This window comes from Gobio gobio, assembly GCF_949357685.1.
Source record: "Gobio gobio genome assembly, chromosome: 18".
NCBI lineage: Eukaryota > Metazoa > Chordata > Actinopteri > Cypriniformes > Gobionidae > Gobio > Gobio gobio.
Genome location: NC_137111.1, coordinates 37,413,952 through 37,432,260, shown reverse-complemented (window position 1 = coordinate 37,432,260; position 18,309 = coordinate 37,413,952). Strand labels below are relative to the sequence as shown.

Below are 18,309 nucleotides of genomic sequence, written 5' to 3'. Positions count from 1 at the left end.
TTACAGTGTATAGCCATTGTCTGTGATTAATTTTAGTGTAACTGTTGCTATTAAGAAATAAAGGCAGGTAAAGTTTTCTCATTTATTTTGAAAGCTTTAAAATGACATTTTCTTCCAGTATATGGGTGACCTTTTAGCATACCACAGAAAACACTAATCCAGGAAAAAAAAAAATCTTATATTTAATGTATACTTCTCTGTATTTGAAAACTTCAATTTTATAATAAAGAAACGTGATGGAATTGTAACATTTGGAATGAGCTTTTTTTTTTTACTAAGAGTGATCAGAGAGCAAGTAGATTTTGACATTTAATTGCATTCGGTTTCCTCACATTTGCTCATCCCTGCTGTGAGTAGAGTTGCAGGGCAGAGCGCAGTGCTCTTACGCGTCCAGTGGTTTGGTGTCAGTGCAGTTCTCGTGCGCTCAGGAGTTGGACAGAGACGCAGCATCACACGCTGAACAGCCGAGTTTACTCCGGAAGACCAGCACCGCTCTTTAATTAGTGTCTCGAGTGCTAATGAGGTTATTAACGCAGCATCCAAACTTGTTAATGAAATAGTGCCGTTTCGTGACACTGATTTTGCGCAACTGTTTCCCTCATCTGGCGCCAGATTTGCTGGGGAATAAAATATGATTGTCGACGTGCTCTGTACCTATGAAATGATTTGGATTGCGCCTCGCGTTTTTGGAGGAAAGCAGCACTGAACGCACTACGACGTTTTCTGGACAACTTTGGTGCCAGTGGACACGGGCAGGCGCGAAAGTCTTTTACTGCCTCGAGATTGTTGGCTCTAAACAGGATGGACCTCATCGGGCTCTACTTGTTCCAGCTGGCAATTTTTGGTGAGTTTTCCTCCGATTAATTCTGCTGATTTGGGGGGAACGGAGGATGAGCTCAGTTGCAGCTGTTGCGGATGTGAAGGGAATGATGAATCCCTTCTTTGCCTGCAGACGCACGAAACATCTTTACCGTGTCGCTGCATTTTAACTTAAAGTTGTTTCTTTTGCGATTGTAATGTCGTTATATGCTATTCTATCGGAAAGTTGGGGTGTAGCCTATTAGCTGTTAGGAGTCGGACATTGTTCCTGTTTTGATTTACGATATTGTCAGTGCGCACATAAGTGTCATTATCATGTTTGGCACACCAAATGAGACGGAGCGGACGACCTGCTAATGTGATTATGTTTGTGTGTTAAAATTACCTGTCGCTTACATTTAATGCGCTAGTTCACGGCACATTAGCTCCATCATTAAAGCAGCAGCCTGACACCCTGTCCGTCAAGCTGTGCGCGTCACCGTGACATCTCGCGCGGTCCGCAGGTAGAGCGCAGGACGCATCCTGCAGTTATGCAAATGTCTTAAAAGAATTATGAAGAGCCAGCAGCCTGAGACTGTGGAGTCATGAGTTCTTGTCAAAACGTTTGCGAAGGATACCTCCTAACTAGACCCCATGCCGCTGGCTCCTGTCGTCCTGTCGTTTCATTTGTGTATTCCATTGAGACTTCGTTTTGTCAAACAGTCTCAAGAGAAGCTCTTGTGCATCGGGCAACAGGCTGAAAGCAGACGTTTTAAGGGAAGCTTCCTTGGCATGCATGGAGCGAAGACTCAGATTTTTGATGACAGTTCTATTTTACCCTCTATAATGTTTAATAGCCTTGCTGAGGCATTACTGCTGGGGTCATGCTTCATTTAGTGCTTTTAGATTTAAAATTCTCACATTGAATATGGAACAATAATGGGTTACATTTATTAGATACATGTGAATGTCACAATGTTTTATATCTCACACAAACTTGAACAAAGGGAGAATGTCAGAAAGTGAATGGGTGGTGTGTGGTGGGGGTGCGAAAACTCATCCTCATACAAGACATTATCGTCATCAGAAGCGTCATGTCATTCAAACTTGCGCCTTCATACTTTTTGAGTAGATTTTGAATGCAACTTCCTCCCAAAAATGCTCTTTGATTATTATTTGAAATACTTTAAGGCAGCGGCTATTTGCACAATGTACAACAATACTGAGGTGCAAATAGTACCTGTCAAAATAAAGTAGCGTCTAATTTCTATTTACACATATTTTCACTTAGTATGCTATTTTACTTAATAAATAGCATCTACAATATTTGCACTTAGCATATTTTCTTAGCGATAGATGATATTTACACTAAGTACAAATAGCGATAGATGCTATTTACACCGTGTAAATAGCAACTAGATTCTATTTACACTAAGTGAAAATGACATTTTCTTAGCGATAGATGATATTTACACTAAGTGCAAATATTGTAAATGCTATTTATTAAGTAAAATAGCATACTAAGTGAAAATGTGTGTAAATAGAAATTAGACGCTACTTTATTTTGACAGGTACATACTATTTGCACCTCAGTATCGTTGTACATAAACAGGATGCAATAATAACATAGTGTAAATGATTATATTTATTAAAATTATTAAATGGATGCTGCCTTAATGGAACAATAAAAGCCCTCCCTACACCTACACCTATCCCTAATCCTACCCTATAAATGCTTTTATAATTATTAAACATTTCATTAGGTGCTTTATTTCCATTTTTAGAATATTTTCTTAATTTTTATTGAACGTAAATGCCTTTTTGATGTGATATGTGATAGGAAAAGAGAGAAGAGCGAGCTCTGCAAAAGGCGGATTCAAACCTGGGACTTCGAAAGGAAAATTTCCTGATAATCATGCCATCCAAGATGTTCATGTCTTTCTTCAGTGGAAAAGAAATTCAGTTTTTGGGGAAAACATTTCAGGATTTTTCTCCACACAATGGACTTCAATGGCAACCAAAATGTTGAAGGTCCAAATCAATGCAGTTTCAAATAGCTTCAAAGGCTCTGCATGAGCCCAGCTGAGGAATAGGGTCTTATCTGGAGCTAGTGCGAACAGCACTTGCCAACAAGGCATGCTATTTGCACTTGGTGTAAAATAGACACTCCGTTACTTTAAACTGAAATTTTGTCATCTATTTTGCTACAAAAGACATGCCATTTTTCAGTGGAACATATAAGCAGTTATTATCAAAATGTCAAAGCTCTCTTATGAAGTTAAATTTTGCTTGGTTTATTAAAAAAGATTAAATATTTAGTCTGTATTTGAACCTGGGTTTCCTAAAATTACAGGTTTACGGTGTTATCTGGCCTCACCATGTCAGGCCTCACCTATCTTTGTGGTGACTCTCCATAGATGTAAAATTTTTATTTTTTAAAAAAAACCTCTTTCTGAATGATTTATAAGCTTGTTTCCTCATGGGGACCTCAATTTAAGTCCCCACGGTGACACGAGTACCCATGAGTCAGTGTGCATTCAGGTGGAACCCCCCCCCCCCCCCCCCCCCCACACACACACACACACACACATACACATATTGTTTTCCATGTTTAATGGGGACTTTCCATAGACATAATGATTTTTATACTATACAAACTGTATTTTATATCCCTTAACCCTAAACCTACCCCTACCTATCACAGATAATTTTTGTGTACATTTTCAAAAAACAATGTCCCCACAAGGACTTCAGATATTGCCATCTTTGTGCATGGGGACATTTTGTCCTCATAACGTGGGGTTTACCAGGACACACACACACATACGCACACACACTGGGTTCACATGCAGAGGACAAAAGACATATAGACACCACGCAGCTAGGCGACCAGAGGCACATTTTATACAGTCATTGATGTAGAGTGACTCTTTTGAACTGATTTTTGCACGTTTTTTTTTCTGTCATGGTTGGGAATTTCCGTTGACTTCTATCTAATGGTATTTTTCCTTACCCAATAGTAACCCAAACCATTTTCACACTTTCATTAAGACATTTTCAGTATGTTTAATAAGCTGTTTTACTTTTCTTGTGGGGTCATTTTATTCTTAGCTCTCAGAAGTCAGCATCTGTGCATTTTGCCTCTTTTAGAAATGCAGTATACGGCTAACAGCAAATATTTTGGGTCAAACTCTGAAGCGTCCTCTCCTTCAGGGGAGATACAAGCAATGTGAACGATGATTGGTTTGTGTCCTTCTGTGTCACACTTCACTTTGACAGCCATCGATGCCAGTCCAAGGAGAAACTTTAATGGGTTTGTCAACTGTTTTATTGCAGTGTAATCATTTAAAGGAACTTTGCTACCAAATCTTATATACAGTAGCCTATAAAAATTTCACATGTGGAAAGAAAATATTTAAGTTATGAATTTAAAGAGTGATTAGCCTATAATTTCACATTTATATTTTTTGAAGTGTTCATTCTAGTTTCGAGTCTGAGCAAATCCGAATTACCCTTTCTCATAGTGTTAATACAAGTGATCATTTTGTAATTTTCAACAGTTAACAATATTATGTGAAATTCATGCATGTAAGGCAAATTAATTCCACCTTTCCTAGACTAATGCTCATTTAGCCCTTTAAGCTCTTGGGGGATTGAATAAATTTGTTAGCCGCACATTTAGTAACCTTGAATTGTTGCAGATTACATTATGCGGTGCTGTTCATCGCACCTTGCTGGGATATGAATCTATTCTGGCACGGCTGCTGTTTCTCACCAGCATTGATGTGAATGGTCCCTCCCCTCCCCTTCTGGCCTGTCCAGGTTCTCTGTCGTCACCCTGCTAATTATCCTCCGCATACATCTCTTAGTCTATTCTTTCAGCACAAATTTTTGGGGCGACTTTTTTAATTAGCTGTCCCTTAAGAGTGAATATTGACTGGGATTGACTTGATTCAGCCGAGGATAAGTAGGCAAGATTGATGAGCAGTAATGTGCGATATGCAGACAGAGCTGCGCGTCTCAATAAAGGACTCATCGTGCAGAACTTTGTGTAAAGGTGGACGCTATGACCAAAATCTTATATCATGGCATGAGTACCCATGATAAATGGGCAGTTAACAAATAAGCAGTACAATTTTTTTTGTAAAACACCGCTTTTGAAGAAAAAAATGCTGAAATGGTGTGACATTGAAAGAATGAAGAATATAGAGGTGTCGCACCAAAGGACAACAGATATTAACACTTTTATAGTGGATCCAAAAAAGTTAAATATTTGAACAATTCCGAGACAAAATCTTACCATGTGCACATGGCATGGGCTTCACAGAATGGCCCTGTCCCAAATGACACACTTCATAAGCACTTTCGGTCCTGTGGACTTACAATGGCTGCCGCGTGTTGTTTCCATTAAGTCCACGAGACCGTAGGGTGTCCCATTTGTCATTTTAGGTCTCAGAAGGGTGCTCGCGAGCATCCCCTTTGCGGACGATATGCGCCCTCGCTGCGCACTTCTGCCGAGCCCGCATCAGACTTCTTCCCAACAGTCAAAGCGCCATTACATCATGAAAGTGCGGACTCATAGGAAGACCGCAAGGGTTTAGGGTGCCATTTGGGAAAGGGCCTAACATGACCTTGAATGGGGTCCTTCAACTAATTAAACTTGTCAGTGGAATTGCCCGATTTAAAATCAGGATATGGTGTGACACCGGAGGACATGATTTTCAGTGACAAAATGTATGTTCCGCTTTTAGAAATATATGGATGGAAAAAAAGATTGTCATTTTCTAAAATCGACACTTGTAAAATTATTATTTATTAACATTTGTATGCTTTTCTTTTTAATTTATTAAAGTTGTAATTTATTGAACCATGCTTGAGACAGTCACACCATAGGACAATTTTGAGATTTGGCTCAAAAAGACAAAGCTTTTTTTATCAACAGGTCCATGTAAGACAAAGAAATGTTTAACCATTTACTGCAATTTAAATGAGGACAATACTAATTATATTCATTTTTATCTTGTGTGACAGTGAAAATGCCATGTCACGTCAATAACCCAAATTTATAATAATTATTGCTAGAAATGCAACAACAAAATGTTGTACATATTGAATAACTATGTGGTAATGACTATTTTTGGGTAGTGTCATGGGAAGTTAAACTATCTTTACTTAAAATTTTTCTTATACTGAACATGTTCATTTCCTGTCATTTCTTGGAATATCTGAAAGCCAGGTTTTTCCATCTGTCATTATTAGCAGAACACAGGATGGGGAAAACTAATTGTTTAGTCGATAATTCACGAAGGCCCAGACTTTAAAGCTCTTTCCCACTTGTACTTGGCCTTATGAAAAAAAAAAGGAGTTGTGTAACTATTTGTTACAATAAGGATATAATTATAGGTAAGACCATTGATGGCTCCCCATTATCATGCTTAGGGCAGTTATCTTTTTTCTTTTTTTTTCATCTATAGCATTTGTTATGAGAAATAGCAACCTACACAGAAACTATAGCTATAACATGCCACAGTTGTGATATAAATCTTTAGTGAAAAAAATATTCCCCTAAAAGATTATCTATTATAAATTCTACAAGTTAGTCAAAATTTACCACAATAAATACAATAGAACGTGATCAATTCTAGTAAAGGTGGTCATATATAGTTTGTTTTCCCCTCTTTTCATCAGTCTTTTCAATGTTTTTTTTAGATCATGTTTGACTTTATGCTACAGATTAAAATATAGAAGTGCTGGTACAGCATACCGGTGCATACCAGCCCACATGCACTGGCGATGGGAGAATTTTTTATTTTATTTTCAATGCTTTCGCATTCTCGTAAATTTTTTGCATTCCTCCGAGAAAATTGCATTCACTCACAAAATGTTTTGTAAACCCAAAGGTTTTGTGATCAAATGCAATTTTTCTCGGGGGAACGCAAAACATTTTGTGAGCGAACACAATTTTTCTCTGGCTAACGCGAAACATTTTGTGAGCGAATTGAATTTTTCTCGGGGAACGTGAAACATTTAGTGAGCGAAGGCAATTTTTCTCTGGGCAAACGCAAAACATTTTGCAAGAGAACATTTTTTTCTTGGGGGAATGCAAAACATTTTGCGAGTGAACGCAATTTTTTCTTGTGGGAACGATAAATATTTTGCGAGCGAACGCAAAGTTTCTCAGGGGAACACAAAACATTTGCAAGAGAATGCAAAAGCATTGACATTAGGGCAATTTCATTAATAACTTTTATTTATGTTTTGTGTTTTCAAGATGAACTAATGGGTTTACAACTTGAGTATGAGTAAATGATGATTTTGGGGTGAACTTATGTTTTACTTAACACCTTTGTAACCACAACCTCATCATCAACTTCAGATATTTTAGCAATGTCATATATAATGAATAAAAATTTTGAAGATTTTCACACATCTAGATCTGTCTGGAATGATACTGTAGGAACTGTCACAATATTAAAGCTTGTTATCACAGGATCACAAGATTAGACTTAATTGTTTCTTTTTTAATTAAACTTTCAGCAGTGCTCCATGCCTACAGTCCTTTTACGTAGTTGATTTTATCAGCGGGTAGAACTCAACCCTACTTGAGTCCACCCCTAAACCCAATTCTAAGTGGGGTGTAAGCAGATTGTACAAAAATGTTTGAATGGGATCATACAAATACATAGGAATTTGCCACCAATTGGCCAAAAGTTAAAATAGTTATGAAATGCCATGAGAGTGTGTTGGTAGAAATATTAGAAATCAGGCTTGAGCAGCAAACTCTCACCTTCTGGGAGGAACTATAAAATCTTAACATTCCCTGACATTTAAGTTATTCATAGATCCATGCGAGATCTAAGTATATTGCTGTACAGTTTTTCATTTTAACTATTTCATTATAGCTCTTCAACTATGTAATTTATTGGCAGCAGTGTTAACTTGCTGAGCAAATCTATTTTTCCTATCTGTCAGTAATGTGTGCTAGGGTTTACTCAAGTTATGATTGTGTACAATCCTCTAACACAATCTAGCAATTCTCCATCTGCATACACTGTAAAAAAAATTCAGGTCTCCAATTGAAAATGTTCTTGTGACCGATCACATCTGAATTTTTCAGTTGGCCAAATTGAATTTGTGAATTGATGCAATTTAATTCAATTAAAATTCAAGAAATTCAATTTGGCCAACTAAAATGTTTTATGTGATCAGTCAATAGAAAATGTTCAATTGAAGACCTGATTTTTTTTTACAGTGTACTCCTTTTTTAGACAGCATAAAACAATACAGCTACAGATTCAAATAAGACAAAGAGGCGACATACGAGAAAATGAACATGCTCTTCCTCCTCATGCCCCTGTCCATGGATATATGTACTGCGGCATATACCGGAATCTACCGGTTGACACATTTCTGCTGTCATACCGCCCAGTCCTGGTCTGGTGTCGTATCTAGCACACCTGACAATATATATAGGCCTATCTGTGTGTGCATGTGTGGGGTCAGATCTGAAATATACACCCTTGGTGTGAGCTCATTTAGAGTCAGTCATCCATTCAGTCGGCATGTTGCACAGGATCCGATCCACCCCTATCATCTGGAGAGAAGAAAAGAGAAGAAATGGAGACCTTTTTTGGATTTAGATAAAGGAAAGCACACACACACACAATCGGGGAGCGGGCAGAGAAAGCACAGGAGGAGGTGACAGAGCTGCTCATTATGTTAACGGCCCGTCATTCCGCCGTCTTTTGTAAAGGCACGATTAAACTGCCAGGACAATTACCAGCGCCTCAATAAAAGAATCTGGCATTTTTACAACTTCCATGCAGCATACCGACAGGCGGAATAGGAAAGGCCTGAGATTGTCTGGGGTGATTTTATCTTGACAGGGTGCTGAAGAAAGCCACCACCTTGCTCGCAAGCAGAGACTTCTTGTTAGTGCTAGTCTAGTCTTGAATATGGGGGGAATTGAGGCCGAGCGACAGTCACGTGAATACAAATGAACAGGGAACAGACTCATAGAGTCCATGTGCCGCAACCACTAGAATACAGATCAACAATGCAGGGTCTCATGATCTCTGCATGGGAGGGGATATAAAGTGATGTGTTAACTGAAATATGTTTTGTTCTGTTTACTGTAGCCTTTCTGTCCCTTCTGAGACTTGGAGAATATGTGTGAACCTCAACCCACTGTAGAGCCAACATGTGCCTTTGGCTTGAACATGTGTGTGTTCAAATTAGCTGGTGAAAAGAGAAAATCGGGTGATACATTTTTTTGGTGGCCAATAAACTGCATTTGGTATTATCTTTATTTTACAAAATATATACATACAGTATATTACCCTTTATGAGTGTTTTTTTTTTACTTACCATGATGGCATAACATATCAGTGAAAAATATAATATCAAAATATTGGTCAAACTGATTATTATTCTATAATGTGTCACTTGCAGCATCATATACAGCCTAAGCCAGTCTCTGTTTCTCCTTAGTGATTATGACCCCCCTTTTTTTATGCAAGGAATATGTGTTGCAAAATGAACATCATATTCTATGATGCTGAATCTTCCATTGAGAGATATAAGCTGCTAGAAGATAAGCAAGACATGTCAGATTGACGGATAACAAGCTGTCACTTACATCAGCAAGGCTAAATGATTATTCTCGCAGTTCTTTTTATTCCATGTAATGCTGCATTTCCTATTTTTACTTGTATTTGGTGTTTGGTAAGTGTTAAATTTGGACCCTGAATGTGTGTGTACACACCAACTGCAATGATGTGGGACCCATGAATCCCTGTATTCACCTGCGGTGTGTCAACATGGCCGGTGTACACTGATCAGGCATAACATTATGACCGAGTGAATAACACTGAATATCTCTTCATCACTGCACCTGTTAGTGGGCGGATATATTAGGCAGCAAGTCCTCAAAGTTGATGTGTTAGAAGCAAGAAAAATGGGCAGGCGTAAGGTTTTGACCGAGTTTGACAAGGGCCAAATTATGATGGCTTGACAACTGGGTCAGAGCATCTCCAAAACTGCAGCTCTTGTGGGTTGTTCCCGGTCTGCAGTGGTCAGTATCTATTAAAAGTAGTCCAAGGAAGGAACAGTGGTGAACCGGCGACAGAGTCATGGCTCATTGATGCAAGTGGGGAGCGAAGGCTGGCTTGTGTGGTCCGATCAAACAGATGAGCTACTGAAGCTCAAATTGCTCAAGAAGTTAATGCTAGTTCTGATAGAAAGGTGTCAGAATACACAGTGCATCGCAGTTTGTTGCGTATGGGGCTGCATAGCTGCAGACCAGTCAGGTCAGGCCAGGCCCATGCTGACCCCTGTCCACCGCCGAAAGCACCAACAGTGGGCACGTTAGCATCAGAACTGGACCACGGAGCAATGGAAGAAGGTGTCCTGGTCTGATGAACCACGTTTTCATTTACATCACATGGATGGACAGGTGCGTGTGCATTGCTTACCTGGGGAACACATGGCACCAGGATGCACTATAGGAAGAAGGCAAGCCGGCGGAGGCAGTGTGATGCTTTGGTCAATGTTCTGCTTGGAAACCTTGGGTCCTGCCATCCATGTTGATATTACTTTGACACGAACCACCTACCTAAGCATTGTTGCAGACCAAGTTCACCCTTTCATGGAAATGGTATTCCTTGGTGGCTGTGGCCTCTTTCAACAGGATAATGCGCCCTGCCACAAAGCAAAAGTGGTTCAGGAATGGTTTGAGGAGCACAACAAGAAGTTCGAGGTGTTGACTTGGCCTCTAAATTCCCCAGATCTTAATCCAATCAAGCATATGTGGGATGTGCTGAACAAACAAGTCTGATCCATGGAGGCCCCAAATTGCAGGACTTAAAGGATCTGCTGCTAACATCTTGGTGCCAGATACAACAGCACACCTTCAGGGGTCTAGTGGAGTCCATTTCTCGACGGGTCATGGCAGCAAAAGGGGGACCAACACAATATTAGGAAGGTGGTCATAATATTATGCCTGATCAGTGTATGTATCATATATGGTTTACTGCCAGCTGTCCCCATGCTCAGTGTAGTCAAAGGCTAAAGTCAGCTGGCTTGGCATAGCATCAGTCATAATTAGGTTGGGCCACATTGGATATGCCTCGCACAGTTCCGCCTTTGATCCCTTCATGTTCATTTGGGAGCTGATGGACAGGACTGATAGGTCAAACCATGGGCAACAACTGGCAGAATCTGTGGGTAGTTCAGCTAAGCATACTGAGTTGATTGGTTCCTAATGAGTGGTTCACCAAAACGCACTAAGCTGATGGGCCTGTAATTAGTAGACTGACAAAATGCACCATGCTGATTGGCCCGTAATAAGGATGAAATTGGGCTGATGAACGGTCATTAACATTGTAGGTGTCTATTGTGAACAAGCAAGCAGTGTGTAGTTGGTTTGGAAATGACAAGCAAGCAAGATCAGTAACTTATTCTGTATGATTGCATAATAGATATTTTCTGTTTAAAAAAACTCACAAAAGACTCTTGAAGCCTCAAACATGCACTATAGCTTTAGAACGCAACTCTCAAAAAAAAAGTCTTTTACAAAAGACAAGGAAACGTTTGACAAAGAACACACTGCAATGCAGAATTAAGCAGTGGAAGATAAAATAGACAGCGAGAGAATGTAAATTTTGTAAAGGGGTTATTATATTTATTTATTTATTTTATTTATTGTCATTGTTCTCCTGACTCCCATTTATCATTTTTGTCAAGGTTTGCACCAAAGTTGTAATTTTAGTTCGATTTTGCGTCCTCGCTTGTTTAATTGTTTAGTTTTGCTGCTTTAGTAGCTGTACCTTTAAGACTTGTGAATGCCCTCTTTGCATATGAAATGAGAGCAGTCACTTATGGGTTGCAGGTTTTCTTTTGGCTCCACAATAGTTTGCACTGTTCCATTCTTCAACAACAGCCACTTTGCAATGTCTGCATAACAAACTGTTAGAAAGGAATAGTTGAATGTAGAAACACATACCCCAGACTTATTGTTAGTTACAGAACAGCTGGACTAACATAATCTGGTTACTTTATTTTAACGTGACATAGTTACACTGTATTTACTCAAATAAGCTAATAATTAATACATTTCTTAATTAGCTACATGTACTTATTATAGAGTTACGGTTAGGGCTATAGGGTTTGGTTTAGGCATAGTTACTTGTAATTATGTAAAATGTACTGTTATTACTATATTACGTATGTATAGTAATGTGTAAATATGTCAAGTTACCCATAATCTTATTTTTCTGGTGTTTAAACATAATAGTATGTTTCAAACTTACTGTAACAGGGGGGACTGAGGTGTTGAAGTGCCCCTATTATGCATTTACAAGACACTCTCAGACATGACCTTACTTGCAAAATCCTTTAGGATTTATTCGAAACATTGTAATTAATACAGTACTACAACTTCTCAACTTCAACGGTCTTCTCTTTGTATTTGTGATGTGAAGTCTCTAGATGGCGTCTTTACTTGTTTGTCTTCATACTGTCTAATATTTTAAGGCACATAATACACTGTGGTCTCTCTTCATTACCCAGCGTTGCACTGGTGAATCAGAGGGCGAGATATACCTCGTCATATTTTCTTGTCTTTAAAACAGTCTATGGACACCAGAAATAGAATGGGACATCAGTTTACTGTCGGGAATGTGTTGTGTTGCGTTGCTTCGTGCCTCATCCAGTGTAGACCGCTTCCCTGATTATAATGGGTTCTATTGGCTATTGTTGCGTCGTATCGTGCCACTCAAATCTGTTGTAGACAGTAGGTGCATTTACATGGAGCACTGTAATCGGTTTAAAAGTCCAATCCGAATGAAAATGCTCCATATAAATACCTCAATCAGAATAAAAATGGCTAAACCGAATGAAATTGGAATCGGTTTGAGAGGGGTGGGATAAACCTTTTCATGAACCGATCAAACGAAAAAATTCCACCATGTAAACGACCTGATCCGATTACTGTGAGTGCACGTCTTTCTGTGACATGATATATAGCGCGTGCCTCCATAACTGAAGAGCGCGCACCGCGCTCACACCAGTCTAATGTTGACAAGAGAGGAAAGTCAGTTTTTCTGAGGTATTAAACTTTTTATTTCATAACATGTTATGAACATGATGTTGGAATAATGACACAGACATAGCCTGGCTACACCATCGCATCTTGACAGTGTTTGTCCTAGGCTTCAACTGCGCCTGACAGAAGAATTAATTTTTCTGAGGTGATTCTTACACTTTACAATAAATAATGAATAGCTTTATAAAACTGTATAGGTCCTGGTGGCCGTTGAGAGTTGCCATTGCAACGGGGAACATTCAAGCTGCTGGAGAGGACGTGTGTCGACATTTTGTTTCTCGTAAGTTAGATATAAAAAAAAAGTTAAAAAACTTCTTCAAATTGGTTAAGTAACATTACCCACAGTCTACTTTAATTACTTTTGTTAATATTTCTACCTTTATGATTATGGTATCTTTCCTTAATCATCTGAAATATCTATGTGTTTAGTACTAGTATGCGGAGCACGTCTTGAATGCTTTCATTCTTGTTTCACTATACATCCTATGTTTTTATTAATAATTTGGGTGCATTTTATAGTTAATTTTGTTTTTCAAAATAAATGAATTGAATTAATTTTGATTCCATATTCATCATTCACAGCTGTTGAAATAGCCCTTGTATAGGACATAAATTAATTTAAACTAGCCTACTGCATGTCCGCCCACAGAAAAATAAATAAATATAGAAATTACCTACAGAACTATTGATCCACGATACTAACGTTACGAACCTGATGCGGCAGACAAACTGTGTGCGCATGTCACAAAATGATTCCGACTGAAAGTCTGCACATGTAAACACCAGATCGGTTTAGATAACGTCTCATGTAAACAGTCCACCGAATCTTTTAATCGGAATGACAAAAAAGTGTGCATGTAAACGTGGCTAGTGTGTTATGGTAGTTGTGACGTTTGGAATGGATTCATCACATGGCACTGGCAGTCCTTTCCCTGTCCATGCTTAGTGCAGAACCATGCATCGTTCATTTATATTTTTACATGGCTCCCTGCATGCAATACTCAAGTATGATTCTTCAATTGCGCCATCTAGCAGTCTGTTTTTCCACAACCGCTACAAATGATAACAGATCGCTCAAGCGGGTACTGCAAAACATCTTGAGGTAATAAAATATGTCAAATTAATATTTAGTGTTCTATTATTTACTTACGTGGCAAGTAGCTGCATAATAATCTGGCTAATTTCACAGTGGGGCCTTGTGTCACCCTCAGGGGGTTTCTTTTGCTTAACAATCTGCTGACTGTACACTATCCCATAGCCTTGCAACATCTCCATTTTATAACTCTGCCCCCCCCCCCCCCCATATGTTAATTTAGCCAACTATATGATGTCACAAATGTGAAATTAGTAAATTTTTTAGCCATAATTTGTTGTTTTGGTCTGCAAGTCAAGTCAGTTTTATCTATATTGTTTTTTTCACGCATTGTTTCAAAGCATTTGTTTTGTTAATATTCAGAATATCTTCATGCCTTATAGTCACATTTAGCAGATTAGAGCTGGGCGACAATATAGTTCTGAAAGTTTGAATATGTCACACTGAAATCAAGCATAGCGTTAGTTCTGGCTTTGTCTCAGCCTCAGCCCACGGATCGTTGACTGAACGTCTGATGCATATGGCACACTTTTCTGGAAACACTTCAGGAATTTCGAAGTCGTCATCTGATTGGTTGAATTCTAAAGGATGTTGTGTGTGTTGCATTCTTTAATGGTCCACCTGGAAACAAATTCTGGGATGCCAAACTCCCTTGTGGAAGAAGAACGCTGTCTTGTTTACAAATGTGGATTTTCATTACAATGGATTTTCAAAAGTATGTGACATTTTTGAATGAATAATTTATTGATGCACGCCGCCGGTATGTTATTGCTGGGATATCGACTTTACATTTTCACGCCCCTAAACATGACCGCCAAACTGTGATTGGTTGCATTACATGTCAGTCAAACGTCCTCTTGGGCGGTCCTTGGCCAATGAAAGCTGCGAAAAAGTCCAGACCTTCTGCCGTCAATGTTCTGGCAGGTCACGTCAGTCAAGTTCGCATCAGCTGACTCTCAGCTGATCCACGTCTGCCTATAGGAATACGACACTATCACAGCTTCCATATATAAGGTCATCAGTATTATCAGCAGCTTATCGTGTTGCTCAGGAGCTAATTACCCTCCTCCATCCCCAGCTCCTCCTCTCGTCCAGTCAGGATTTTGCCTTCTGATTCCCCTTCGATTCAGACTAATTTCACAAATTATATTGTATATTAAAATATTGAACATCAATGGTATCTGCAATACATTTATGTTGGTTCTGTTTACCCTAAGGGGGGGTTATCGCTGCTCTCCCTGCTCTTATCCAAGCTAGGCTGCATGGATTCGCATGGATGTCAATCATCTTTGACGATAGCGTCCTGACAGAACTTATTCCTGAAGAGGAAAGAAAATGTGATTTTTTTTTTTTCATGATATGATTCCTTTAAAAATGGTGTTGAAACAGCTCGGCCTGGGTAGTTTTATGTATGGTACCTTTACCATTAGCTTCATATAAGTTCAGGGCAGTTAAGGGTCTCAAATTAGCATGTGCTTCTGTTCATTTGCCCTAATCAATAGCTCAATCTATTACTACTGTACATACACACACTGTATTATTCAGAGAGTTAACTAATCAGAAGCTTGTTTGCCATGGCTTTCTTATTAATTAAATTAAATTTATAAAATGTTTTATTCTAGTGGCAGGGTTTCGGGTTAGTCAGTACTATTACATAATAAAGCTTCATATAAAACTAATAAAAGTGCTATATGTCTTCATTTATAGCTAAGTAAATAGTTGGGTGTATTTGTTTCAGAGTTAAATGCTTTATTTAGAACCATGCTCTACAGCGCCTCACCAAAGCTAAAAGCATGTTTACATGACAGTCAGATCACTGTAGTAGCGCACACACACACACACACACACACACACACACACACACACACACACACACACACACACACACACACACACACACACACGCACACACGCACACACGCACACGCACACGCACACACACACACACACACACATAGCCTCACACATGTGCACACAACTGTTGGTTTGTTTGCAATTACAAGGCAATTCACTGGCCTGATCTCTCAATTTCATTCTTACTGCCTTGTTGTATTTTACTCAATAAAACTCATTTCTAGCTTGTCTTTGTGGAAGGCTATAGATTGGACGAAGTAACACAGGTTTGTAGGTAAAGATTTTGGATTGCCCTCTGTTTTAACTTTTTGAGTTAAAGAACAGAGATAAATGGTGTCAATACTGAGAAGGGTGAGCTAATCTATTTTTAAAACGAGTCTCTTGTCGTGCGCAGGTGCTTTAGTTTGCTGTCCATCACTGAAGGGTACAAAGTAGTTTAATTAAGTCTATGTGGCGAGAAGAACTTTTGCTGAAGGCGATACATTTGTACATATACATTGGGGTCCAAAAGTCTGAGGTCACATTGAAAATCTGGGATTTCATTTAAACAAAACCTGGAAATAAACTGAAAGGATATTACAATTTTAAAAACAAAGAAGCATTACAATTAAAAATGGATTTGGATCATTCTGTAATCATGCTTCACTTCATTGTCTTTAGATTTGACACAAATGAAGTCCATTAAGCAAAACTGGGACAAATGTGTTATTCAGATAATATAATTTATGGAAAAAAAGAGAAAAATAGACACATTTTCAGTAGTATTCTCATTAAATGCGCCTTCTTCTCCTCAAATGCAATCAAATATATTTTTTAATTGAATTAAATGTGACAATGAAGAAAAAAAGGCTGCATGGGGACTGCTGTGTTGACCAAATGGTCAACAGTGTTAGCGGTTGGAGAGATGGACAGTTATTAAGCAGCGTTTATTGATCCCTGTTTTTCTCGACATGCTCCCGGGATTACCCACTGTCCTCCTCGAGGGTTATCAATGTTCATTAGTCAGTGTGATGCAGAGTGATGTTCCCACTGACCGAGAGTTCTGGAGAGATAGATGAAGCGTGAGGAGGTGAGAGTATCGATACCATCACAGCATGTGGGTGGCAGCATTTCATTTGATTCTGAGTCGTGTCCACTCAACAGATGGCTAAGAGCAGAAGTGCTGCCACATATTTCCCAGCATGCAGTGGTCAAAACATAAATTGTCTCCCTGGACTCATTTATATATGAACAGCTGTGTGTGTATAAGGAATAATTGACGATAGGGTTTTCAAGAGGGTTTTTTTATAGACCCCTGCTGTTAAGAATTTTATCCCTTAAAACTCTTTGAACATTTCAATAAACAACATAATTAAATGTTGTTGTCCTGTGAAAATATTTTTTTTCATGTCAGGGAAATATGCATGAATATGAACATACACTGCCTTTTTAGCATGTATTTAATCAAAAATACAGTAAAAATAAAAACAGTAATATTGTGAAATATTATTACAAATTAAAAGAACTGTTATCTATTTGAATATATTTTAAAATGTAATTTATTCCTGTGATGCAAAGCTGAATTTTCTGCATTATTATTCCAGTCTTCAGTGTCACATTTATTCATTTATTTTTGATAAATAAATATGGCCTTAGTGAGCATAAGATAATTCCTTCAGAAACATTACAAAATGTTAATGTTTCCAAACTTTTGACAAGAACAGTCTGGTCTAAGATTATAATTGTCTTTAATTGTCACTTTTCAGTTTTCTTACTGGCTAAAAACTTTCTTTTGTCATCGTAATTCTATTGTATGTTCTTTAGCAGTAAGCCTATGTATCATATGTTCATGAGTGGCTCATCTTACCCTACAACCTATGCAACAACCATATCTGAACAATCTGAACAACAATTTTCTCTATGTCCTCATAACATAAATGGAATTCAATTGGAAAGGAACCAAAATAAAATGTTGGACATAAATTACTTGCATATCCCTCACCACAGACAGAAAGAATAAATGACTTCCTAAAAATTCTGTCACATGCTCTATTTTGTGTTTGACCGCATAGAAACAAGCAGTGGATTGTCTTACCCCGTGGCTCATTTTGCCCTGATCTCCCCTAATAAAACACCATGGAAAAATGTACAGATGTAGCTTTTTACATTCCCAAGCAATATTGGTTACTATTTTTTCTTTGCTAACACCTCCAACTTGACCACCTGCTTTAACTTGCCAGGTGTTTAGGGAGGAGAAGAATACTGTGATTTACTCAGCTGCAGCTTTTTGGGGGCTTATCCACTTAATTGTGTTGACCTTTTTGTGTGCACTCTTTTCATCGGCACGAATCCACATGTTTCCTTGTGCATGCTGGTATTTTGTGGTGCTGAAATAAAGGACAGCGGCACACAATATCTGTTGTGATGCATTCTAGTGTGGCGAGGGAATAGGGATTTAATCAGATATTCTGTCTGTGCAGAC

The 18,309-nt window shown here is 38.6% G+C and overlaps 1 protein-coding gene across 1 annotated transcript in view; it reads left to right on the top strand.

Annotated features, from left to right (window-relative positions):
- Nucleotides 1-368: 368 nt before the first annotated feature.
- Nucleotides 369-18,309, top strand: part of gfra4a (GDNF family receptor alpha 4a) — a 145,321-nt gene continuing 127,380 nt past the window's right edge. Inside the window, exon 1 of the mRNA XM_079842384.1 lies at nucleotides 369-844. Coding sequence (XP_079698510.1) covers nucleotides 802-844 — 43 coding nt within the window. The 5' untranslated portion in view covers nucleotides 369-801. The remainder of the gene's footprint in view (nucleotides 845-18,309) is intronic.